Source organism: Elephas maximus, chromosome 3 (assembly GCF_024166365.1).
Source record: "Elephas maximus indicus isolate mEleMax1 chromosome 3, mEleMax1 primary haplotype, whole genome shotgun sequence".
Classification (NCBI taxonomy): Eukaryota; Metazoa; Chordata; class Mammalia; order Proboscidea; family Elephantidae; genus Elephas; species Elephas maximus.
This window is the reverse complement of record NC_064821.1, coordinates 193,548,241-193,571,890: the sequence shown is the minus strand read 5'-3', so window position 1 is coordinate 193,571,890 and position 23,650 is coordinate 193,548,241. Positions and strand designations below refer to the sequence as shown.

Genomic DNA, 23,650 nt, shown 5'->3' with positions numbered 1-23,650 from the left:
AGGTTCCATTTTGGTAATGAAAGCTTTATTAAACACAAACCATAGCGCTAGCTTCGATTCCTAGAGTCCTTTGTTTTTCTTCTGGAGTAATAAAAAAGCACTCAGGGAAGGATTACTATGGGTGTAGTAGTGCTTGTCTCTGGAAAGGCAGAGGTGCCTGGAAATGAAAGACTTAGGCAGGGAGACAGAAAGGAATGAGACTGAACTGCATTCCTTTTATGTTTTTTTTGTTTGTTCCCAACCTCAGGAGGAATCTGGGAGAACTTAATGAAAATTACGTAAGAATAGAAAAAATATAAAATTTGGAATACCAAATATGCGAGGGGGATTAAAGAAGTTGGAATGTAAACCTGGAAGAAAGCAAGCATTGTTGGTCACTTATCCTTTAAGGACTTAAAGGGGGAAGGAGACTGAAGTTTTTGAGCATTCTCTATGTGCCAGGTGTTACTAGGTGCTTTCTAAGTGTTCATGTTACTTAATGTGGTAAGTGTGCCACACAGGAAGTAATAAGAGAATCACCTTTTATTGCCACTGAATGAGACTCCCTTTTGGGATATGTTAGGATGAGAAAGATTGTGGCACCTTTTTTAGGGGAGGAGCGGTGTGAAGGAAGCCTGTTAGGTATGGGCAGCTCTACCTAAATGTAGAAATGGATTCAGAAGCTTTTCTGAAGCCCTCTTTTGTTCTAGAATTCCATTGATCATGGATTTTTTTCTCACAGCCTATGAATTTCCCTGTTTGCCAAAGCAAGTGGCTTGGATCCTGGCAACAAGCAAGGTTTTCATGTATCCAGAGCTACTTCCATTATGTTCTCTGCAGGCAAAGGGTCCCGAGGATAAGAGCTTCTTCACCAAGGCTGAGGACAAGTAGGTGTTTATGTGGGAAGATGAGGGGAAATACGGCTTATATAGTCAGACATGGACACGAAAGACAAAGGAACAGGGGTATATAGATGGACATGTGTGTTGTTCCAGGAGCGCCAAGTACTGCTCTTCTTGGGGATGACACAAATTTTTGAAACATTTAAAGACACTTAAAATTGTTTTCTGCGTTTTATTTAGTGAAACACCAATCTTATATTGTTGAAGAAAAATTTCAGTGGAAAAAATTTTTACCCCTTATCCTGACACCTCAAGACAGTGGTTTATCTCTTTGCTTTTTTTACTTAATTAATGTCAATTTAAGTATAATTTTCTGTCCTGTTTTGTTTTTAAACCTAACATCTTAATGAAATAGTTGTATAACATTATCCCTGATTCGGATATACCATCTTGTAAAGCAGTATTTAATGGTCTAATGATGCTTCTTTTGTTGGCTATCGTTTCTTTCTCTGATTTGTTGTTGTCAGTAAGTGATGCTTCTGCAAGGATCTTTGCGCACAGAGCTTTTTAAAAAATCTTTTACTTTTATCCTTTAGTGATTATTCAGTGAAGGTTATGGATGATTTTTTAAGCTCATTAAAATTTTTTATTTTGATGTAGCTATAACAAAAGTCTGCCACTTTCACCAGTTTTGGTGTACAATTGAATTGATTACATTTGCCATATTATGCTACCATCACCACTGTCCATTTCCAAAAGTTTTCTGTCACCTCAAACAGAAACTCAGTACCCTTCATCTTCCTCCCAGCCCCTGGTAAGCCTTAATTAGCTTTTTATCTCTCTGCGTTTGCCTGTTCTCATTATTTCATGTAAGTGGAATCATACAATACTTGGGCTTTTGTGTGACTTATTTTCCTCAACATAACGGTTTAAAGGTTCATCCATGTCGAGCACATATTAGAGTTTCATTTCTCCTTATAGCTGAATAATATTCCATTTTATGTATGTTCCAAATGGCTCAGTGTTAAGGGCTATGGCTGCTACACAAAAGGTCTACAGTTTGAATCCACCAGCTGCTCCTTGGAAACCCTAGGAGGCAGTCATGCTCTGTTGCATACGGTTTGTATGAGTTGGAATCGACTTGATGGCAATGAGTTGTTGTTTGTGTTTAGTCATCACTTCATGGATACTTGGACTGTTTCCATCTTTTGCTTATTGTGAATAATGCTGCAGTGAACATTGATATACACGTCTCTGTTTGGGTTCCTGCTTTCAAGTCTCTTGGGTATATACCTAGGAGTGGAATTGTGGGTCATATCATAGCTCTACGTTGAACCTTCTGAGGAACTGCCAGACTGTTTTCCACAGCGGCAGTGCGATTGTACATTCCCACAAGCAGTGTGTGAGGGCTCCAGCCTCTCCACATCCTTGCCAACCCTTTCTGTTGTTCTGCTTTTCTGGTAACAGCCATCCTAGTGGGTATGTGAACAATTTTATGGCTCTTAAATGCGTTGTCTCACTGCTGTCAGCAAATCCATGCATTCGTAACCACCACTGAATATGTTATGTTGGGGCAACGGTGCTGCTGCTCATTTAGCATGTCTGACGTGGTTCCTGTTATTCGGCTTATACTTGCTTTATTAGAATTATTCTCCTTTTTTTTGTGTACCCTTTGACACAGTAGTTTGAATTGCTAGTTTAAAGCAAATCATGATCTGTTCTTTATTAGTGATTGATGTCTAGTGTTTTCTGTAGTGATTTTGAACTCCTGATTCAGACTTACTCATATTTGTAACACGCATAGTACTTACTCATACTTTGCCGGTATTCAATAATTATCTGAAATTTCCTGTTGAATGGTCATCAACTTGTATAAGAGTTAGAAGCAGAAAAAGCAGAGAATGAAACTGTATGGAGTTATCTGGGGAGGCGTTTTAGAGGGCAGGGCTGTGGTGTGGGATTGAGTGTCATTGCCCCTTTGTCAGTTTGTTAGCTCTAGGACTGAAGCACTTCGAATGCACTGAGTTTCCTAAGCCTCTAATCAGCAAGTACCTTCTAACCTGCAAGACCGTCCACCAACTGACAGTGAGAATCAAGAACCTGAACCTGAGCAGAGCTCCCGACAACATCGTGAAAGTGAGTGCTTTCTGCATTGCTATTTGCACCATCCATCTTTCCCTTCTTAGTTTCAGCGAGGAGGGGACCTTCTTTTATCCAAGGCTATTTCTTCCATCTGTGTACTTGCCTCTTCGGGAACGTTGATTCATTACGTTCCTCTGGAGTGTCTTCCTCCTTTCTCTTTTATAGGTTATTTCTCCTAAATATAATTTTTCAAGTCTGGCCCAACTTAATAAAATATTTCTTGATTCCATGTTACCTTTTAGCCCTACGTTCTGTCTTTCTTTTACTCTAACCTCTTTGAAAGAGTACACAATATTCCATTTATACCCTTCTCCTGAACTCTCCTTTTTTTAAAATTTAGATATTTATATAACAGTTAATACAGTTTATACATGATTTAAAGAGTCAACCGTGTGAGGCTTGTTATGAAAACTACTTTTCTCCCCATTTTCTGCTAATTGGGATTTTTTTGGGGGGTGATGGAGGGTGTATATTTGCTTCTATTTGTAAATAACATGATTATAATTGCTACTTCTTGATATTTTGGATGTAGGTCTTATCTACTAACATGAAACCATGGGAGGTGAGGGTTTATTTGTTTTATGCGTATTTTTTGTTCTCCAATCTTCCCCCATAATTACATCACTGCTCCTTATAGCTGAGCCATGTTACTTTGCTCTTCTTGCTAAACATTTTGTTTCTCCTGCCCTTTTTTTTTTTTGGTGGGGGGTTGGGGGTTGGTTTTATTTTGTAGTTATCATTAGTTCAACACGAGATTTACTTCAGTTTGGTAAATCTCCTTTCAGTATATGCAGACTTTTTAGGTGTTCTTTCATTTTCATCTCCCTGGTGAAACCTCTCCCTGAGCCATTCGATGTATACCACCAATCTAAGCGTGCTCTCTTGGCTTGCTGCCCTGATGGCTTCTTGGGTGTTTCCTTCACTGTCATTCTGGGGATTCCTTTTACCTCTTCCTTGTGTTAGATCCCTTTGTTTGCTGGATCCCACATCTTCTGTTGTTGGTTTACTACCTCGTTTTAGCGAAGCACATCCTAGTAGCATTCTGAGGAAGAGTACTTGAGAAGCAAGTGTTTTCATTTCAACTGTGTTTGCCTCTGTTCATTGTCAGTGGACTGTAGCAATGTCAGGTTCTTGGTTTTGATATTATGTACTATAGTTCATAAGATATCATCGGCGGAAACTGGGTGAAGGGTACATGGGACCCCTTTGTACTATTTTTGTGCAACTTATAGGTATTAAAAAAAACGAAAAAGTATTCTGTTGCAGTCTAACCCTTCCCTGGATCTAGAATTCCAGATTGGAAATAATTTTTCTCAGAATTTTGTCTCCAGTGTCTTGAAGTTTTATGATAATATATCCTAGTATAGGCCTAGTTTTATCTATTGTGCTAGGCATTTGATAAACCTTTTTTCTCTGGAAATTCCTATGTTCCAGTTTGGGAAATTTTCTTGAATCATGTCTTGGTGATCTCCCCGCCACTCCTCCATCTGGTTTGTCCTTTCTTTGTGTTCAGGAGTCAGATGTTTGATCTCTTAGAATGATCTTCTGATCTTTATTTCATCACTTTGTCTTGTGTTGTACTTTCTAGGGTATTACCTCAGCTTTTTCTTCTAATTCTTCTGCTGAGTTGAGTTTTTTATTTCTTCTATCATATTTTTGTATCTTTAATAACTTTTTTTGGTTTGTTGAATATTTTTTAAGGCAAATGGCAGGGCATGAGGGAAAACAGAGAGGCAGGAGGCTACAGTTTTCTGTTTCATCAGCATGGTCGTCTCCCTGTCAACTACTCCTGATGGCCTCAGTCTAGAGACCATCCTTTCCAGCAAACAATCCCTTGGCTTCTACTGGAGTGGGAGGCAGGGCTGTCACCTGACTAGACCCAACGATACAGGGGATTTGGGGTCTAACTGCCTCTTCAACAGATTTTCAATCTGTCTACCTCATCTTTACCTTATTAAATTCTGCTTTTACCTGTTTTTAATTACACCTTTTCCTGTACTTATTGAAGTATCTGGTGTCTTAGCTGATTGCAGGTTTTGTGATACAAATTTAGTTAGCGCTTAAGTTTCTCTGCTTGGAATTCAATTTTCTTTATTCTCAACCATCTGCTTTTCAGCTTCCAAAATTTTGTTATTTTTGTCTTTTCTCTCATTCTCTTTGTCTTTGTTGGTTTTTACTTTTACAAATTTTCTTTCTGTTTTTTTCATGGAGTTTCAAGAGGGAACAAAGCTAATTGGTATGTTTAATCTGCCTGTTGTAACAATTTGTCCTTAACTCTTCAACCTTTGAAAGTGTGTTTATTACACCTACAAAGATCTCTAATGGCTTTCCAATTCCTATATCTAATGGATGCTTTTCTGTTCTTATCCTATCTAACTTTGCAATCGATGCTGTAGTTCCTTCTTCAAACTGCCTGTTTTCTTGGCTTCTGTGATGCCAGCAGCCCTCCCTCAGGCCACTGCTTGGCGAGGTCTTCCCCCCCTGCCCTGCGCTTAAATGTCAGCCTTCTACAGTGAGGGCTGGTGGGGGGCGGCATCCCCTGATGATCCCAAATCTGTATCTTCAGTACAGTTTTCTCTCCTGAGCTAGAGCTTAGTTTAGTCCAGTATTTAAAGAAACTCTCGGCTTGGTTGCCTCACTGACTCCTCAGACTCCATTTTGCCTGAAACTGAAGTCACGTCTCCCTCTGCACCCTGTAGCTCTTGCCACGGCCACCACCACCAACAGCAAACTCTCAGTTCCTCAGCGTAACCCGTCTGTGATTTCTGTCCCTGTGTGTGGCATTACTGTCTAGCCAGTATCTCAATCCAGAAACCTGAACATTACCCTCAGCTCCTCCTGGTTGATCACCACATATGTCGGTTGTCACCGAGTCCCCCGTTTTCCTACTGTGGTGCCAGTTGCCTTACTTTAGGCCTTTTCAAAACTGGGTGAATGCAGTCGTTTTCTAAGTGGTGTCTCCAATTCTGGTCTCATTTGTTCTGTCCTTTGCATTCCTGCCATAGCCACCGCTATCAGAGCCTTAGGATAAAGTTCAGACTGTTTGGCATGGCACAGCCTACCTCTGACTTTGTCCCCTCAAGTCTCCTCCCATTCATTTAGTTCTAACAAAAGCAGTCTCCTCGTGGTTCCTTAAACCTGTCCATGATTTTGCACACGAAGTACACCCTGTCCTCACCTGCCTCATGTAGGAAACTCTCCCATTACCGTTCACTTAAAGCTGCACTGCACCAGAAAAACATGGTTTTGGTCCCAGTTTGCATTGGGTGCCATGTATTTGTGCACATCCTTGCCTGTACTTTCTATGCAGGATGTCATTATTGGTCTACTTGACTGTTTCTCCCACTAGTCTGTAAGCTCCTTAAGAGCAGAGTGCCTCTCACGTCTATGCTCAGCTTGTAGCACAGTGCCTGGCACACAGAAGGCAGTCAGGAAATGTTGACTGAATAGATGCTTTTTGTCAGCGTTTTAAGTTCAGTTCCCCTCTTCGTTTATAGTTAACAGTGAGCTGTCTCAGACTCTGCCGATCTTTCCGTTCCCTTCTAATGCCCTTCACACCGTCATTTGCTTCCATGTGCCCAGGATGAGGGTTAAGGCACTGTCACTCTCTTTGCTTCCTGTTCACTGTGACCTAAACTTCCCCTTTCCTGGTGTCCAGGATAGAGATGGAAGGTATTGAGTAATTGTAAAATCTTTACTGATTAGTTTTATTTGAAATGCAGAAGTGTTCAGCATATATAGTGTGTGTGTATCTATATATATGCATATAAAAAAAATGCATATATGCATATGTATATGTCAAACCATGTCTTCTCCATCCCCTGCCTGACAGAAGGCAGTGTTTTTGGAAGGCATGTAACTTATGCTTTATTTCTTCATGCTCAGTTGTATAAGAAGACTAAACAGCTGCCTGTCTTGGTGAAGTGCTGTGAAGAAGTCCAGCCACATCAGTGGAAGCCACCTGTAGAGAGAGAAGAACACCGACTCCCTTTCTGGTTAAAGGTATGACCTTTAAACCCCCTCAGTGTCTGTAGGAGGCAGGTTACCGAAAACCCTGGTAGAAGCATAAGGGCTATCTTACGCCTCCGATGGTTGAGTTGTGGAACTAGGACCTAAGAAGTCTTCCGTGTTCACCATTGCTCCCCTGTGTTTCCTGCCCCAACCCAAGGATTCTACAGTGTTTTTAAAGTATGGGATAAAATGGTAGTTTCCTAAAGGAAATTCAGAGAATAAAATCTAAAGCATATAAGTGGAATGTAGTTCTGGTAGAAATTTGATATTGTGCAGAAAAATCTTTCTTGAAAAGATATCTTGAACTGGCATGACAGAGACTGGAGAAACCCCAAGAGTATGGTCTCTCAACAGTCTTTTAGATCAGTAATGAAGTCACTCCTGAGATTTACCCTTCAGCCAAAGATTAGATAGGCTCATAAAACAAAATGAGACTAAATGGGCACGGCAGCCCAGGGGCAGGGCCAGAAGGCTAGGAGGGAGACAGGAAAGCTCTTAATAGGGAAGCTAAGGTCGAGAAGGGAGAGTGTTGATGTGTCGTGGGGTTGGTAACCAGTGTCACAAAATAATATCTGTACTAATTGTTTAATGAGGACCTAGTTTGTTCTGTAAACCTTCATCTAGAGTACAATTAAAAAAAAAAAATACAAAAACCAGAATGTCACTGAGAAAGAGGTAGGGAAAAAAAAAAAAGTGATTTCTAAAGTCTGGAAAGCACTATTGTTTTTATCAGTTCTGACATGTGATGGATTAGAGTGTTCTTGTTCCCAACAGGCCAGTTTGCCATCCATCCAGAAGGAACTGCGGCACATGGCTGATGGTGCTGGAGAGGTAGGAAATGTGACTGGAGCACCTGAGACCAACTCTGACCCAGGCCGAAACAAAGGCAGCTCAGAGTTGGGGAGTGAAGCTCGGTACCCACTGCTGTTGCCTAAGGGTGTAGTCCTGAAACTCAAGCCAGTTGCCAAACGTTTTTCCAGGAAGGCTTGGAGACAGAAGCGGTCATCGGGCCTGAAGCCCCTTCTTATCCGACCCAGCCCCTCTCTCCAGCCTAGCTTCAACTCTGGGAAAACACCAGCCAGATCAACTCAGTCGGAAACCCCTCCGAGCAAAATGGTGGGTCAGATTCCTCACCCGATCCAGACAGTGCCAGGCATCCCTCCACTGGAGGTCACAGGGGGTCATGGTTTTGAGTCTTCTTTGGCACTGCCTGAGGCCAGGACCAGCTTCCCTCTCACCTCTGCCCCTGTGCCCAAGGTAATGCTGCCCTCACTTGCCCCTTCTAAGTTTCGAAAGCCATGTGTGAAACGGAGACCCCCAAAGAGAAAGGGGGCCAAGGCCTCTCCCTGTCTGAAACCTGCACCCTTTATCCACCCTGCACCTGTCATCTTCACTGTTCCTGCCACCACGGTGAAGGTCGTGAGCCTCAGCACTGGCTGTAACGTGATCCAGCCTGTCAATGCAGCTGTGGCCCAGAGTTCTCAGACCATTCCCATTGCCACCCTGTTGGTTAACCCTACATCCTTTCCCTGTCCATTGAACCAGCCCCTTGTGACCTCCTCCATCCCACCCTTAATTGTTTCTGGCAACTCTATGAATCTTCATGTACCATCTACCCCTGAAGATAAGGCCCAAGGCAACGTGGACATTGCTTGTCCTTTGGCTGAAGGGAAAGGTGCCGTTCAAGGCCTAGAACCCAAAGTGGAACCCCAGGAACCATCTCCTCTTGGTACTACTGTCCTGCCCAAAGAGGAGCAGAGCCCGGGGCCTCTACAAGCAGATGGGGGGTGCCAGGAAGAATTGTCAGAGAACTGTACCTATCACTGGACTATTGTGAAAACAGAGGAGGGGGGAAAAGCCCTAGAGGCACTGCCTCAGAGCTTACCGGAATCTCTAAACACTCCCCCTGGGAATTTAGAGGAAATTGTCAAGATTGAACCTGAAGAGCCTAGGGAGGAAATCTCCAGCAGATCACCTGAGCAGGACATTTGTGGTGAAGTCAAAGATGAACCTTCCGTGGAATTGGACACCAGCTCCCCCTGCGAGGGGTCAAGTGGCACTAGAGATGTCAGGAAACATACAGTCTTACAAAAGGAGGAGGAGAAGAGTCATCTAACCAAAACCCTTTCAGGTTCTCAGGAGCCTTCTGAGGAAGGTAACTCGGGAGGAGATGTGAGCAAAGGATCTCCAAAGACTCCTGTATCCTCTACAGATCCTGAAATGGTGCTTAGTAGTCCCCTAGGGAAGCCTGAAGACTCATCCAGTGTTGATGGTCAGTCCGTGGGGACTCCAGCTGGGCCAGAAACTGGAGGAGAGAAGGATGGGCCAGAGGAAGAGGAAGAAGAGGACTTTGATGACCTCACCCAAGATGAGGAAGATGAGATGTCATCAGCTTCTGAGGAGTCTGTGCTCTCTGTCCCGGAACTCCAGGTGAGGGCTGGGGAATATTCTCACATATTTTGTGAACTTAATAATATATTTAATTTATTGATATGCCAAGTCAGGCTTGCTGTATTATAGTCCTAAAGTCATTTTATTTGACTTTTGAATGCACTATGGGACATAATTTTGGGGTTGACGGTAGAGGTGAGAAAGGGTAAAATTTTACTTTGTAAGTTATATTTGACTTAAACGCATTTAAAATATAAATCGAATCACCTGAGCACACTTTAAATGCCTAACGAAGTAGATCATGAGTATGTGTCATGGCAAAGGAAAACTATCTTTGGGTTAGAGGAGAACCTTTCAGAAGCTATCTTCTCACCCCCTTCTGCTGTCAGGCCAGGAGTCCCAGCTAGTCGAGTCATTCCGTAACCCAGGGAAGCAGGCATCTGATGGTTGTGGTGGGCGCCCCCATTGTTTAACCTCAGTTCCTCCTGGTATCACTCTGTACACTTGGCACTGGCAGAGCCATTATTCACAGTCTTTGGGGGCTTTTCAGGAAACAATGGAGAAGCTGACTTGGCTTGCATCTGAAAGGCGCCTGAGTCAGGAGGGGGAGTCTGAGGAAGAGAACTCTCAGGAGGAGAACTCCGAGCAGGAAGAAGAAGAAGAAGAGGAAGCAGAAGGAATGGAAAGCCTGCAGAAAGAGGATGAAATGACTGATGAAGCAGTTGGAGACCCTACTGAGAAACCGCCTTCAACCTTTACCTCACCCAAGACTGCCCCAGAAGTGGAGACCAGTAGGACCCCACCAGGTGTGTTTGGCAAGTCTGTACTGAGGGGCAGGTCTTGGCCTCATTGTCTAGAGGACTGTGTGCAGAGTGGTTAGCTTGCAAACCAGTTTTGGGGGATTTCCAGAGGAAATCCTCTGGGTCTTCTCTGTGACCTCCCTTCCCCAATAAGTATGCTTAACCTGGTGCCTTTGCAGAGAAGCAGTGCTCAGAAGTTTTAAATTTGATTCTCTTCAGCTGCCAGGTTCATCTAAGTTTTTATACTGGTTCTTACCTCATCTGTCATCCATGGGGCTAAGAGGTATGTTTATTTCAGGAAATACTACTTGATCCTCATCAAGACACAGTCCCTTGAGAGCCCACCACGAGGCCATGCTCACTCTGTAGACTTCCTTTCTCAACATGCCTCAATAATTATCTCATCGTCATCCCCATTAATGCGGTTATCCTGTAGCCCCTGGTTAGAGCTGACTTGGCAGAGACAGACTTGCCTCTTGTACTGTTTTCCCAACAACTTTTTAATTCTGAGTTGCTACATAATGTTGAATAGGGTTTGGATGGGGTGGATGCATGTGGTGGGATGGGAGGAGTAGAGGTTGCAGCAGAGAAACAATCTTTTTCCCACATCCTCCAAGGAGAGAACATCAAAGCTGCTGGAAAGGGCCGGAGCAATCATCGAGCTCGCAGCAAGCGGGGGAGTCGAGCCCGGGCCAGTAAGGACACCTCCAAGCTGCTGTTGCTGTATGATGAGGACATTCTTGAGCGGGACCCACTCAGGGAGCAGAAGGACTTGGCCTTTGCCCAGGCCTATCTGACCAGGGTAGGCAAATGCTACTTCCTGTTACTGCCAGTCCCTACAAATGAGGCTGCTTCTCCTTCATGGGAAGTGGTTTAAAGACAAAGTCTGTTTTTGAGGCCCCTTAGCTGGCTTTGTGTCTCCTGGAATTACCAAAAGATTTCTTGTGAGAGGACTTGAAGGAGACACAGAATTCAGTCATAAGCAGGTTTATTGCTGATACCTTGACATCACCCTTCTCTTGCCCAGAGGCTGGGGAAGGTTGATGCCGTCATCATCAGAGGGAGGTTGTGGCTTCACTGGGCAGGCTCATTAGGACTTTACTGGGCCCTTGGCTAGGGAAGAAAGACATTTGGTACACTGGTTAGAGAGGGGGTCTCAGGGAAGTACCTTGCTCTTCGGTGACATGAACCAATGTGCTCTGGTAGTTGTCCTAGTTAGCTGTCTCATTCTTTTGGTAACCGGATAACTGACTGGTTCCCCTTCCACCTCCCCCAAAAGTGGAGTACTAGCAGTGATGGTCATGGCTTTTTCTTATCTCCTGATATTTTACTAACATGCCTGATTTATGTATTAAAAAAAAAAAAAAATTTATGTATTATCTACCCTCAAATGGCACTGTGCTGAACTACATGTACGAAACACTAAAAATCTATTTCAATATGGAGGTGAGGTCAGAAAGGGGAGGTTAGTGGAGAAAAACATTGCCTGGTTTTGTGCATAGGGCTGTGATCTCTGGAAAATGAAGGTTTTCCATTTGGCTGCTACCAGAGAAGGAGCCTCTGCCTTGCTCATTGTTCTGTGTCTTCCTTAACAGTCAGGTCTTAAGACCTTTCAGAGGAGTAGCCTACAAAGGATAGTGCTTGGAGCGCTCTCCCAACAATACTCCTTCTCCCTCTGTACTTTTGTGTCTTGGTGGGACCCTAAGAAAGAATACCAGCGATTGAAAGTCTTCCCCTATAGGTACGAGAAGCCCTACAGCATATCCCTGGCAAGTATGAAGACTTCCTTCAGGTTATCTATGAATTTGAGTCAAGCACTCAGAGGCAGACAGCTGTGGATCTCTACAAAAGCCTGCGAACTCTGCTCCAAGATTGGCCTCAGCTGTTGAAGGACTTTGCTGCTTTCCTGTTGCCTGAGCAAGCTCTGGCCTGTGGATTAGTAAGTAGATGGGCAACAACAGTACACCAAGCCGGCTGGGTCAGAGCGAGACTAGGATTGAATGGAGTTGGATCGGATTGTTGGAGCCTCCAGGCTGCTTCCAGAAAGCCTGCCCCTGGCCCAAGCTGATAAGAGCCATCTTCCCCATTTTCACATTTTCACATTTCATTTATGGGTGGAATGGGGAGGTCTTTACCTTTAGTTTTCAGTGAAGACCTTAAGCAAGTCATATGCCCGCTGCCACTCACTGTTGTAAAACAGACATTCATTCAACAAGTATTTGTTGAGAGCCTACCACATGTCAGGCAGAATTCTACATTCTAGGAATATAGCAATTAAAAAAGACTAAAATCCCTACCCTCTGAAACTCTTCTGTATGACATTGTAATGGTGGACATATGACATTATCCTTTTGTCAGAGCCCACAGGACTGTATAACACAAGGAGGGAGCCCGAATGTGAACTGTAGACTTCAGTTAATAGTAACGTATCTATACTGGTTCATCAGTAGTAACAAATGTACCACAGGAGTGCAAGGTGCTGCTAATAGGGGAAACCTGCAGGCGAAGTGGGCAGATGGGAATGCTCTGTACTTTCTGCAGTTTTTCCATTAGCCCAAGACTGCTCTAGAAAAGAAAGTGTATTAAAAAAAGCAAAGCAAAACAAAAAAAATCCTTGCCCCCGTGGAGCTCACATTCTCATGGGCAAAGTTAGAGGATGAACAGTTAAAGAAGTAGAATATATAGTATATAATGCTTTATAGTGATGATTGCTTATAGAAAAACAAAGCAGGAAAGGGGAATAGAGAGCTGTCAGTAAGATGGGCCACAGGTGGGGTGCTGCCATTTTATATCACAGTGGTCATGGAGGCCTCTGTGGTAAGGTGACGTTTGACATGTCAGAGAGTCTAAACGTGAGGGATGGCCCGGTACCCTGGGCTTCTTGTCACGACTGATAAATACAGGGTTGAAGGGGATAATGATATTATTCTGGTAGTCTTCTGGCAGCCAAATGATGATGAGATGATTACGCACATTATGCCAGCCCTACGGTATTGGTAAGAGGATCAAGCGAGTGTATATGTGAAAACCCTTTGTCAACGGTAAAGTGCCATACGAGTTTGAGTGTCTAATTGCACAACCCATAACTAACAAACAACTTGAGATGGGTACTTTTCTCTGAATCCTTCTTTTACATATCAGTTATCTTGGGTTGGTAGCCTGCGGTGGCCCTAAGGGGATGGATGATAGGGTCTTTCTCACAGTTACAAACTAGATCCCTGTCACCCCCTCCCACCTGCCCTACCCCTTTCCGCCCCCAACTCATTGTTCTTAATTCTTGTCCTTAGAACCTTCCAGTCCTGCTCTAGCTGTGTATGTGACTCCTCTTTTGCCCTCTTTCTCTGCTGGTAGTTTGAGGAACAGCAGGCTTTTGAGAAGAGTCGTAAGTTTCTTCGGCAGCTGGAGATTTGCTTTGCAGAGAACCCCTCACACCACCAGAAGATTATCAAGGTCCTACAAGGTTGTGCAGACTGCTTGCCCCAGGAGATCACCGAGGTATTCTTTCCTGTCCTGCTTCCTCTTCAGTGTCATCTGGACATTAGGCCCTTCCCTTCTTTCCCCCTTCCTGTAACCTATATCCTCTTGTCCCTGGGGCACTGTGGACATCCTGGGGGAGATGAAGAAGGAAGGACTTCTTAAACTTATCTAAAGCATAAATCACTGGGGCAGGGAGGAGTTGCCACCTGAAACTGGAGCCTGACTGATCTTCACAGGCTCAGGTATGCCATTAGGGCCCTGGAAGTGATGTTCTAGGAAGGAGACCGTAGGGCCCTGGAAGGGGCCTGCCCCCTTGCTCTGCTGGGTAGTGCCTTAGCTGGAGATCAGTAGGGCAGAAGCAGAGTGTGTTATCATTAGGAATCAAACTATTATTATTAATATCCCTCTCCTGTAGGCAAGGCAGAGCCCTGGTGGTGCAGTGGTTAACAGCTTGGCTGATAACCAAAAGGTCAGCAGTTCAAATCCACCAGCTGCTCCTTGGAAACCCTATGGGGCAGTTCTACTCTGTCCTATATGGCCGCTATGAATTGGAATTGACTCGATGGCATTGGGTTTGGTTTTTTTTTTTTTTTGGTTCCTGTAGGCAAGCAAGGAGAGAGAAGTAGTTTCAGAATTTCTAGCTATCAGAGAGAAGTTTTTATGTGTCTCCAAGTTGATGAGGAAAGCAGAACTTGAAGGTATATGGGATTGGTTTGGAACGGCTGCTGGAGAGGCTCTGGAGATGTCATCTTTCCCTATACAACTCTCCGCAGCTCAAGACACAAATGTGGCAACTCCTCAAGGGCCATGACCACCTGCAGGATGAGTTTTCCATCTTCTTTGACCACTTGCGCCCTACAGCTAGCCGGATGGGTGACTTCGAAGAGATCAATTGGACTGAGGAGAAAGAGTATGAGGTGTGGGCCCTGAGGCTGCCGGAGGGTTGTGAAGAGGGAAGGCCACACGTGGGGGGATACCTGCCCAGAGTCTGTGTTGAGTGGCATCATCTCCTCCCCCAGTTTGATGGCTTTGAAGAGGTGGCATTGCCTGATGTGGAAGAGGAAGAGGAACCTCCCAAGATACCCACAGCCTCAAAGAACAAGAGAAGAAAAGAGATCGGGGTCCAGAATCATGATAAGGTGTGGCTGGTTGTTGGCTGGGCGTTATCTATTTTTCATGAGCCAAGCCTTGAGTTTTCTCTCTAAAGCATTCTCTGGCTTAGAAAAGCTTCTGGTTGATGGGATCTGAGCTAATTATGGAATAGGAATCAAAGGCCAGGCTACTATGGAGCATGCAGAAACTGTGGGAAGGACCCTAAGATTGCCTAATTAGAAGGATTTGTTTCTCCCTTTTTTCTCCAGCTCAGAGCTGTTTTTCTTTAACCTCTTCATTTTTATGTTTATGTGAGGAAATACAGTCAAGTTTTCCCATATTAATAATAGTGGCAACAGCTAATACCTACTGAGTCATGAAGTATCATGCATTGCTTCTAAGTAGTTTGCGTGGATTATTACTTACTGTCATTTAGTTCTTACAGTAATCCTAGAAAGAGGTTGCTGTTGTTTACAGGTACAGAAGAGGAAACTGAGGTACAGAGAGAGGCTGTTGCAGGGGTCTCATGTTTAGTAAGTGGCAATGCTGGGATATGAACTCAGGTAATCTGGCTCTGGAAACCCTGTTGGCATAGTGGTTAAGTGCTACGGCTGCTAACCACAGGGTCAGCAGTTCGAATCCACCAGATGCTCCTTGGAAACTCTATGGGGCAGGTCTGCTCTGTCCTATGGGGTTGCTATGAGTCGGAATCGACTCGATGGCACTGGATTTGGTTTTTTTTTTGGTTTAATCTGGCTCCAGAGTCTGTTGTCTTACTGCTCTCTGTTGTTCAAGAAGTAGCCTCTCTAATTCACGTCTCTTTTGTCTTTACTCTTTAGTGGGGAGGAACTGTTTCTTAGTAGCCGAATGACCTTGGGTAATTTATTTAACCTCTCTTTGTTTCAGTTTCTTCATCATAAATGGGGATAATAATGGTTCTTATGGCTCGGGTTTGTTAAGCAGAGAGTGTCATTGATTGAACCTTCCATATGTATAAAGCCCTTTCTCAAGGGGGTTAGAAGAGCAGAGAGCTCGAGGCACAGGGAGACAGAGACCAGTGAGTACTCGTGATGGAGCTCTGCAGTGACTTTGCCTCAGACTGTATTGGACTTAAATATTTCTGGGCAATTGGAATATGTCAGTCTTTTCGTCACTTAGGGATTGTTTCAAGGATTTATGATAGGCTTAGATCTAGTGTGGGCCATTGATTTCTCTAGGCACTGTGAAGAGATGGTGTGGAAGAAAAATGTTTGGGGGTGGGGCTTTGTCATACAGCTCAGAAGTTGGTTGCCTTTCTTGGTACCAAAATGCTTGGCAGTTAACCAAGCCCAAGTATCTCCTAGGAGACCGAGTGGCCAGATGGGACCAAGGACTGTGCCTGTTCCTGCCATGATGGAGGTCCTGATTCAAAGCTGAAGAAGAGCAAAAGGAGACATTGTAGCCACTGCAGCAGCAAGGTGAGGAGGGAACTGGGTCAGAGGTGGTGTCAGAGCGGCCAGGGTGCCCCCGGACCTTACTGTGGGGGGACTGTTTGCTGCCACATTACCCCATTAAATTCCTAAAAACATTATATATATATAAATAATACTCAAAACACACACACACACATTTATGTGTAAAATAGAGTCCTTTAAAAATAAATGAATGGATTTTGCTTTTTAAAGAGAACCCTGTGGGTAAAGCTTTTGGAATTGGAAACAAATCACCCAGTTCAAATACTCTCCTCATATTTATTTATTTTTTAATGAAAACCCATGTCAGGAACACAGACCCTAAAGGTAGTACTAAAGGTAACACTGGTTCTCTGGAGTGGGCTGGTTGGCAGTAAGAATACAGCGCTAGATTAGTGGAATCCAGTGAGCCATTCTGGGTGTTTTAAAGTGTTGGAGCAGGCTTTGCTGGCTGGCAGGGCTTTTTCTTTGGGTGGGCCCTTGACCCATAGGAGGTCGGGAGACCCTTGACCTAGAGGCCATCCCTGCAGGTCTGTGACAGCAAATCCAAGAGCAAGGAGCCCCATGAGTTGGTGAGCAGCAGCCCTCACCGAGAGGCCAGTCCCATGCCAGGTGCTAAGGACACTGGGCAGGGCAAGGACGCGGTGGAGGAGGAAGCCCCAGAGGAGCGGGAGAGCATCGAAGCAACCCAGAGCAGGACTGGCAGGGTCACCAGAAAGGGAGAGACGCCTGTTCCAGGTGAGCGATCTGACTGGCTGTCCCAGTTTCCCAGGCCAAATCAGCCATTCTCCCTGCATTTCTCATTCTCACATACTTCGAGCAGGACGCTCTGAGCTTGGCTAGATGGACAGACTTTTCAGGGATGTCTCTTTCCTAACAGACCAATAGGAAACCCTTCTCCTGTGCAGCCTTCATTTTCTTCCCTGTGGTCTCAGTCCTCTTGCAGAAGTGCTACAGTCTCCTGACTTAGCGTTTGCTTGTGTTCCCATTCCTGAAGCCTTTCCCCCGATCCCTCTAATGTACATTCCAAAGACTAGTGACTTTCAGCTTGGCAGTAGGACTCCCCCCGCCACCCCTTTAATTTAGAACTTTGATCACAATAGCTCACCAGAGTGACCTTGTGGTAATTTGTAGTTCCTAGCTGCATCTGTACCCTGTCCATATCCTTAGGTCCGTATTTTCCTTCTAAGCAGGATTGGCAGTGGAGAGCACTTTGCTGTCCCCTCAAGAAGTAACTCTTACAGACCGACTCCTCCTGGATGGCCCACCACCTTGCTCACCAGAGACTCCTCAGCTTTCCCCACAGACTGTTAAGAGAAATCAGGTTGGGCTTGAGGTGGCCTCCTACACCAAGGCACCCCCCGAAGAACTTCACAAAGAGAGGGAGGGCCATAAGGCAGTGGGTGAGTCAGAGACTTCGAGGCTCGTCTGGGATGCTTCAGAAACTGAGACATTTCCTGGGACTGCTGAACTCCCTGCTTCCTCCCTGAGTCCTGTTTCTTCAAGGACCAGAGACTTAGGGAGAAGACAGGTGTCTGGGAAACCCGACACTCAAGAGAGCTGGCTGCCCTCCAGCAGAGCTGGGATGAAGACAGCAGACAGGATGTCCCCTGTCCATGAATCTTCATCATCAGGAGTTGACGCCTCAGAGAATTCTCCTAAAACCCTTGGAGGGAGTTTGGCTAAGGACAGCGGCATGCAGGGGAAAGGGCCAGAGGGGGAGCAGCAGCCAAAGGCCACAGAAGCTACCGTATGTGCCAACAACAGCAAGGTCAGCTCCACAGGGGAAAAGGTTGTCCTCTGGACAAGGTAGGTAGGGATAGATGGGGTGTGTCTGATGGAAAGATGTAAGACACATCCTTGTGGCTGGCTCATCAAGATTAATCATGATTTGTGGGTTACAGGGAAGCTGACCGTGTGATTCTCACCATGTGCCAGGAACAAGGAGCACAGCCACAGACCTTTAGCATCATCTCCCAACAGCTGGGAAATAAGACCCCTGCCGAGGTAAGCAGTGGAAGCCCCGCCAGAATTTCTAGCCCCTAGAGAAACCAAGGAGGCCTGGCAGGAGGGTGGCCATGTAAAGGATAGAAAGACACAGGAGTTTTCAAATACAAGACACTAACATTACTGTACAGGTCTACCCTAAGGAAGGCCTTGTCTGGCAGTAGTCATTCTAAGAGAAGAGGAAGGGGCATTGGATTTAGAGGCAGAAACCTCAAAGAGTCTAGTCTAGTCTTTTGGTAGGAACGTGACTTCAGACAAAATATTTAGTCTCTTAGCCAGAGTCTCCTTATCTATAAGGAATAGACAGCCCTCACTCTTGTGGTAGGAACGTGACTTCAGACAAAATATTTAGTCTCTTAGCCAGAGTCTCCTTATCTATAAGGAATAGACAGCCCTCACTCTTGCTGTGTGAAATACAGAAAATAGCCAGCTTGTTATTCCAGTTGCCATATAGTGCCTAGTGAATGCTGCAGCGGAGCAATGAAAGCTGCCCTCCTCCCCTCCCAGGTTTCCCACCGCTTTCGAGAACTCATGCAGCTATTCCACACAGCCTGTGAGGCCAGCTCTGAGGAGGAGGATGACGCAACCAGTACCAGCAATACAGACCAGCTTTCTGACCACGGGGACCTTCTGTCTGAGGAGGAGCTGGATGAGTGAGACTCCGGGAGGGAGTGGGTGTCACCTGCACAGGACCAAACTCAGCATGGCACCAGATGTTGGGGGAGAGGGTGGTTATAGTTTTCTTGTCCAACCCTTGGGCTCCGTTTACAGAGCTGGAAGAGCAGGGGCCGAGGACAACGACAAGGTCAAGCTGGGTGCTGGAGTAGGGCCCAGGGTTCTGCCATCCTTTGCGGCATTCAAGGTCTTTTGTGAAGACCTTAACATCTACGTTGTAAATAGCCCCGCAGAAGAGTGGGGCTCAGTTCCTTTCTCTACCTTTTTGTTTGTTTGTTTTGGTCAGGTGGTACATATTTATTGTTCTGTGACCTAATCACGTGTTTCTAAATGTAATAAAGGCATTTGTTGGTGTAGCCGGCCCCGAGACTCTGAGCTCCAGCATCCAGCAGTTTTTATTGGAAACTAGGTCTTTCCCACTTTAGAACCTCAGTCCATGAGCCCGCTGCCATCTTGGTAGCACTGGGCCAGGCTGTACAGCTCCTGTAGCATCTCCTCTAGGTCATCCTGTTCCACTCCAGCAGCCATGAAGCTGGCCCAGCGCCGCAAGTCGAGTTTGGTGAGCTCTCTGGCCAAGTCTCCCAGGGTCTGGTGCAAAGATGAAGAGGAGCAGAGGGCCCCAAACACCGGGATGCTCTCTGCTGCTGTGGGGGGAGAGAAGGGAGGCCTGTGAGTGGGCTGCCGTTCCCCCGTGGGACTCTGTGGCTGACAGGGGAGTCTGGGCCCTGGCTAGACTGTTGGGAGACTCTGTCAATGTTGTGTACTGCCCCCTTAGCCCACCAGTACTCCAGCGAAGAAAGAATACTTCTCTCAGGAGCCATAGGGTGAATAAAGGAATCTTTAACTGTGCATTTTAAGCACTTAAACCAGGAAGGGAGACAGTAAAGTCTCTCCCATGCTGGAAATCTTGGTTTCCTTCACCTGCTACATACCTGCCCTAGTAGGGGGACCATCCAGAAACAAACCCTGCTGGCTGAGGCTTGAGAAGAGGTGTGGGTAAGGAGGAGCCACCTTGCAAGGAGTCAGCAGCAGATGGGAGGAACTGTGGGGCAAGTGAAGAGAAGCTTAGTGAGCAGAAATCAAGGTGGGCCTGGGGCTGGCGAGGAGGGCAGGAGCAAGTACTGTACTGACCTCAGGGCCCTGGGCTGCTGCTGTTGTAAGTACTGGGCCAGGACTTCTTCTCCAGTGGCACAGGCGTGGAGAGGGGAGGGCAGGGGTGTCCCTGGGGTGAGCTGACTGCTAGAACAAAGCCAAAACCACCTTATTCTGTGCCAGCATGAATACGATAATAATAAAAAAGAATTCCTGTCCCAGACCATCAGCTCAATCAGGATACTTGGAGTTCCCCTCACCCGCAGTGGGATATGGGAGGAAGCGTGGGCAATGCTATGAAAATGCTGAGAGGCACGAGAGAGAAAAGGGCAGAAATCTGACAAGGGCCCCCAGGGACCTGCAGTCCTCACCTGGTATGGCATGCTCTGTCTAGACCCCTCAGCACCACAGACTGGGCAAAGCAGCGTGCCCCAGACGGGTCCCCGCATGCAGAAAGCGGGATCCATGGGGTGGCTCCCCCAAGCTGCACCAGGGTATCAGGAAGGGACTGGCCTGAGGGGAAAGGGATGGTGGCTCCTGCTGTCACCACCTAAAACCAAGGAACAGATCAGGTCACAGAGCTTTTTCTCAGCTCTGACCCTCGCCCTCACAAACCGCCATACCTTCTTCCCAGAGAAGCTTAGCATATCAGCCAGATGAACCATGGAAACTGGCGAGGAACGCAGGCGATAAGGAACAGTGATTGTGTCCAGGGCGGTGGCCAGGATGGCACTGCAGTGGAAGGGCAGGGTGGCCTGCAAAGAGGCACCGAGAGGAGTACTTGGCCTTTTGGGCCTGGGAAAGGGAATGTGGAAGACGAACAGTAATGGCAGAGGTCTGGTGCTCTGGGAAGAAGCAAGGGTGTGTCTGGGCCAAGACTAGACAAGCACAGACACAGTGGGATCTAAGGGGCCACCTCACAGCTGAGTTCAGCTGAACTTCAAGTAACAGATAACTCCGGTAACAGACATAGGCCGACTGGAGGAGTGTGAGGCGGTGCTTTGTGGCCCGCGGCCATCAGAACAAGAACAGAGCCTTACATCATAATGCAGGTGTGGGAAGGTGACAGGTGGCTCAGGTCGCAGGCCCAGGCTCCCACCCAAGGACAAGGGGCAGACGAGAGAGCTGTGAGCAGCCAAGTGCACCAGGCCGAAAGCTGTGTTTAACAGACGGTAGATATTCTTCTGGGGCTCCTGGTGAAAGAACAGAGTGGTTTGCGTTAAGCAGCTTTCTCCAGGGGTTTCATTCTCTCATTTTTCCTTTCCCACCCTAAAAAAAAAAAGCAAACCCAGTGCCATCGAGTCGATTCCGACTCATAGTGACCCTATAGGACAGAGCAGAACTGCCCGTTAGAGTTGCCAAGGAGTGCCTGGCGGATTTGAACTGCCGACCCTTTTGTTAGCAGCCGTAGCACTTAACCACTACACCACCAGGGTTTCCAAAATAGTGTGGTGCATCGGCCGGGAGTTGAACCTGGGTCTCCCGCATGGGAGGCGAGAATTCTACCACTGAACCACCAATGCCTCAAAGCCTTGTGCCCAAGGTGGGGCCGTGTGACTGCTTTTTCTAAAGCACGTTCTACTCACCCCAAGGCTGTAGGGAGCAGGGAGCAGGCCCCAGGCTATTACCCCCCGCCCTGAGTACTCGTCCTGGAGCAGCTCCGCCGTCTTAGTGGCCACCCCTGAGAAGCCGTCGTGCAGGTCACACAGAATCTGGAAACCCTGAATGGGAGGGCAAAGGTGGAGGGGAGTGGAGAGCAGGAGGAGCAGAGTTTATCCCCCCCGGTGTCCGCCCCGCCACACAGCCACCTGCAGGTAGTCGCACTCCTCTACGTAGAAGTGGAGCCTGTCCTCCAGCTCTTCCAGGTACCCAGGTTCCTTCAGGATACTCTCCCCTTGGCCAAAAGCCTCCAGGCGGCCTGTTTCCCTGCCACACATAAACATGACCCAGGACTTACAGACAGGAGACACCATCCCCACCCTCCTGGACCTTTTTCTGTTCTGGAGGATGGCAGTGAGGGTGACGTCAGGAGCCTGATCTTGTGTTGGTGGGGACCCAAGTTTCCTGCCACACAGCCTCTGGGGCTCTCATACCCATCGTGGTTGTACTTCTGAATCATACAGATGCTTCGGGGATGGAGATGGACTCGGAGGAAGTCTGACCAGACTCTGATGCTGCCCTCTGTGGGCATGAGTGGTTTTGGAGTTTTAGCAGTGGTGAGTGGTAGGGGACCTGAAGAAAAAAGAAGAGGAACTGTACCCTTCAACATGCTCCCGCCCTACCCAGTTCTCCATCTGGTGCTATTTGGAGAAGTCTCACCTTTGCCATTGGGAATGGATTTGACCCTCCAGACACCATCACTACTCAGCACTCCCTGGCAGGGGTGAAAAAAATCTATTAGTTCCATGCAGTTGGAGTTTGTTGGCTAGACCCCACAAAACTATTCTAAGGCATTCAAGATGCTCAAAGTCCTCTCTTTATTTGCCCTGGTGGAGGCAAGTTTAACACTGGGGGTGCCACTGGGTTGAAAATTCAGGGCAGAGGCCCTTACCTCTGCACTGCCCAGGGTCTGGAGATAAGGGTTCTTGGGACAGAGTTCCTCTTTGTGTGTGGTGAGCTTCCCCTGCCTGGAAGAGATTGGAGGTTGATCATGGTGACAATTTTCCTGAGTTCTGCAGCATTCTATGCACAACTCCCCCCACCCCTCTCCATACACCACAAATACATACCATGCTATTGCGGCATCTAGTTGTTTGTCCCTATAGAGTCCACCTTCCTGTTTTAGAGAACTCAGACTACCTGCACAGACATAACAGTCAGGTCAAAGCCCTGGGTGCGCCCCTCCACTCCACTTCGTTTCCCCCATCTGACCCCTTGGCCACCTGTGGGATCCAGCATTTGGCCCTTCCAAAAAACTTTGAGATAAATGAGTTAGGGGGGAGAAAATCTTGCACATGAGTTAGAAACTAGATCCCATCTTTCCACTCCCAGCTCAGTCATTAGCCACGGGACTTGGAACAAAATCCCCACCCAGCCTTCCTACTGGAGTGCTGCAGTTCAACATCTCACTGATTCCAGATGCAAGTTGGATAGACAGAGAGCTCTTGGGCGGAATAAACGTGCCCCTTCCTGTGTTCCTTGGGTGTTGGCAAACTGGTTAGCTCTCCCCTTGGCTCATCTCTGGTCCTTCAGCCCAGTGCCACCCGAGGATCTCCAAGCGGACGGATGCTCGAGACTTCACACGCGAGAGGGAAAAACTAAGCATCTGCTAACCCCCGCTTCCGCCTCACCCTTCAGATCCATGAGGATGAGCCGCGGCGTGTAGGTGTCCTGGCCATGCACTGTCCGGCCTGTCCGATACAAGACGTCGGGGCACAGCTCTCCCGGCGGCTCCTTGCCATCGGCAGGGCGGACCAGCGCAGCATCCTGGGGAGGCACAGAGCGAGGAGAGCTGGATTCACAGGAGACAGGCTGGAATTCGGAGCTAGAGATCCCGAAAAGCTCCGCTGGGGCAGCGCCGGGAGTCCATACCTGCTGGTTCCACCAGTGCGCTCCCACGAAACCGGCAAAATGTCCCAACTGCAGCGTAACCACCTCCCGAGCCCCGCCCGCCATGCCGCTCCACTCGGCCGGGCCGCACCGCCCCCGTCTGCCCGCTGGCTTCTCCTGCCGATTGGCTTGGCAGTCTTGT

At 47.0% G+C, this 23,650-nt stretch overlaps 2 protein-coding genes and 1 non-coding gene across 11 annotated transcripts in view; 1 reads left to right on the top strand and 2 right to left on the bottom strand.

Annotated features, from left to right (window-relative positions):
• GON4L (gon-4 like) overlaps window positions 1-18,849 on the top strand; it is a 94,822-nt gene extending 75,973 nt beyond the window's left edge. For all 3 annotated transcript variants that reach the window (XM_049880712.1, XM_049880711.1, XM_049880713.1), the window contains 15 exons: window positions 722-866; window positions 2,807-2,957; window positions 6,849-6,965; window positions 7,749-9,404; window positions 9,916-10,171; window positions 10,783-10,967; window positions 11,907-12,104; window positions 13,517-13,660; window positions 14,416-14,559; window positions 14,662-14,781; window positions 16,078-16,191; window positions 16,716-16,923; window positions 17,379-17,994; window positions 18,090-18,192; window positions 18,700-18,849. In XM_049880712.1, the coding sequence (XP_049736669.1) occupies window positions 722-866; window positions 2,807-2,957; window positions 6,849-6,965; window positions 7,749-9,404; window positions 9,916-10,171; window positions 10,783-10,967; window positions 11,907-12,104; window positions 13,517-13,660; window positions 14,416-14,559; window positions 14,662-14,781; window positions 16,078-16,191; window positions 16,716-16,923; window positions 17,379-17,994; window positions 18,090-18,192; window positions 18,700-18,849 (4,307 nt within the window). The remainder of the gene's footprint in view (window positions 1-721; window positions 867-2,806; window positions 2,958-6,848; window positions 6,966-7,748; window positions 9,405-9,915; window positions 10,172-10,782; window positions 10,968-11,906; window positions 12,105-13,516; window positions 13,661-14,415; window positions 14,560-14,661; window positions 14,782-16,077; window positions 16,192-16,715; window positions 16,924-17,378; window positions 17,995-18,089; window positions 18,193-18,699) is intronic.
• A 422-nt stretch (window positions 18,850-19,271) lies between these two features.
• On the bottom strand, window positions 19,272-23,594 carry MSTO1 (misato mitochondrial distribution and morphology regulator 1). Of its 7 annotated transcripts, none has more exons than XM_049880726.1 (14): window positions 23,491-23,594; window positions 23,250-23,385; window positions 22,689-22,758; window positions 22,511-22,586; window positions 22,279-22,333; window positions 22,053-22,191; window positions 21,768-21,885; window positions 21,546-21,680; window positions 21,000-21,152; window positions 20,583-20,714; window positions 20,331-20,509; window positions 19,999-20,106; window positions 19,800-19,909; window positions 19,272-19,511 (listed from the first exon to the last, which is right to left on the bottom strand). In XM_049880726.1, exons 1-14 carry the CDS (start codon window positions 23,572-23,574, stop codon window positions 19,297-19,299), a joined length of 1,710 nt encoding a protein of 569 aa, XP_049736683.1. In that variant the 5' UTR covers window positions 23,575-23,594; the 3' UTR covers window positions 19,272-19,296. The 7 variants fall into 7 exon arrangements, with proteins under 7 accessions (XP_049736683.1, XP_049736684.1, XP_049736685.1 ...); XM_049880727.1 differs by having other exon boundaries at window positions 19,999-20,103; XM_049880728.1 differs by having other exon boundaries at window positions 19,272-19,508; window positions 19,999-20,103.
• Window positions 21,412-21,482, bottom strand: TRNAG-CCC (transfer RNA glycine (anticodon CCC)). The gene has a single exon. It is a non-coding gene; the product is annotated as a tRNA-Gly (tRNA).
• Window positions 23,595-23,650: the final 56 nt, after the last annotated feature.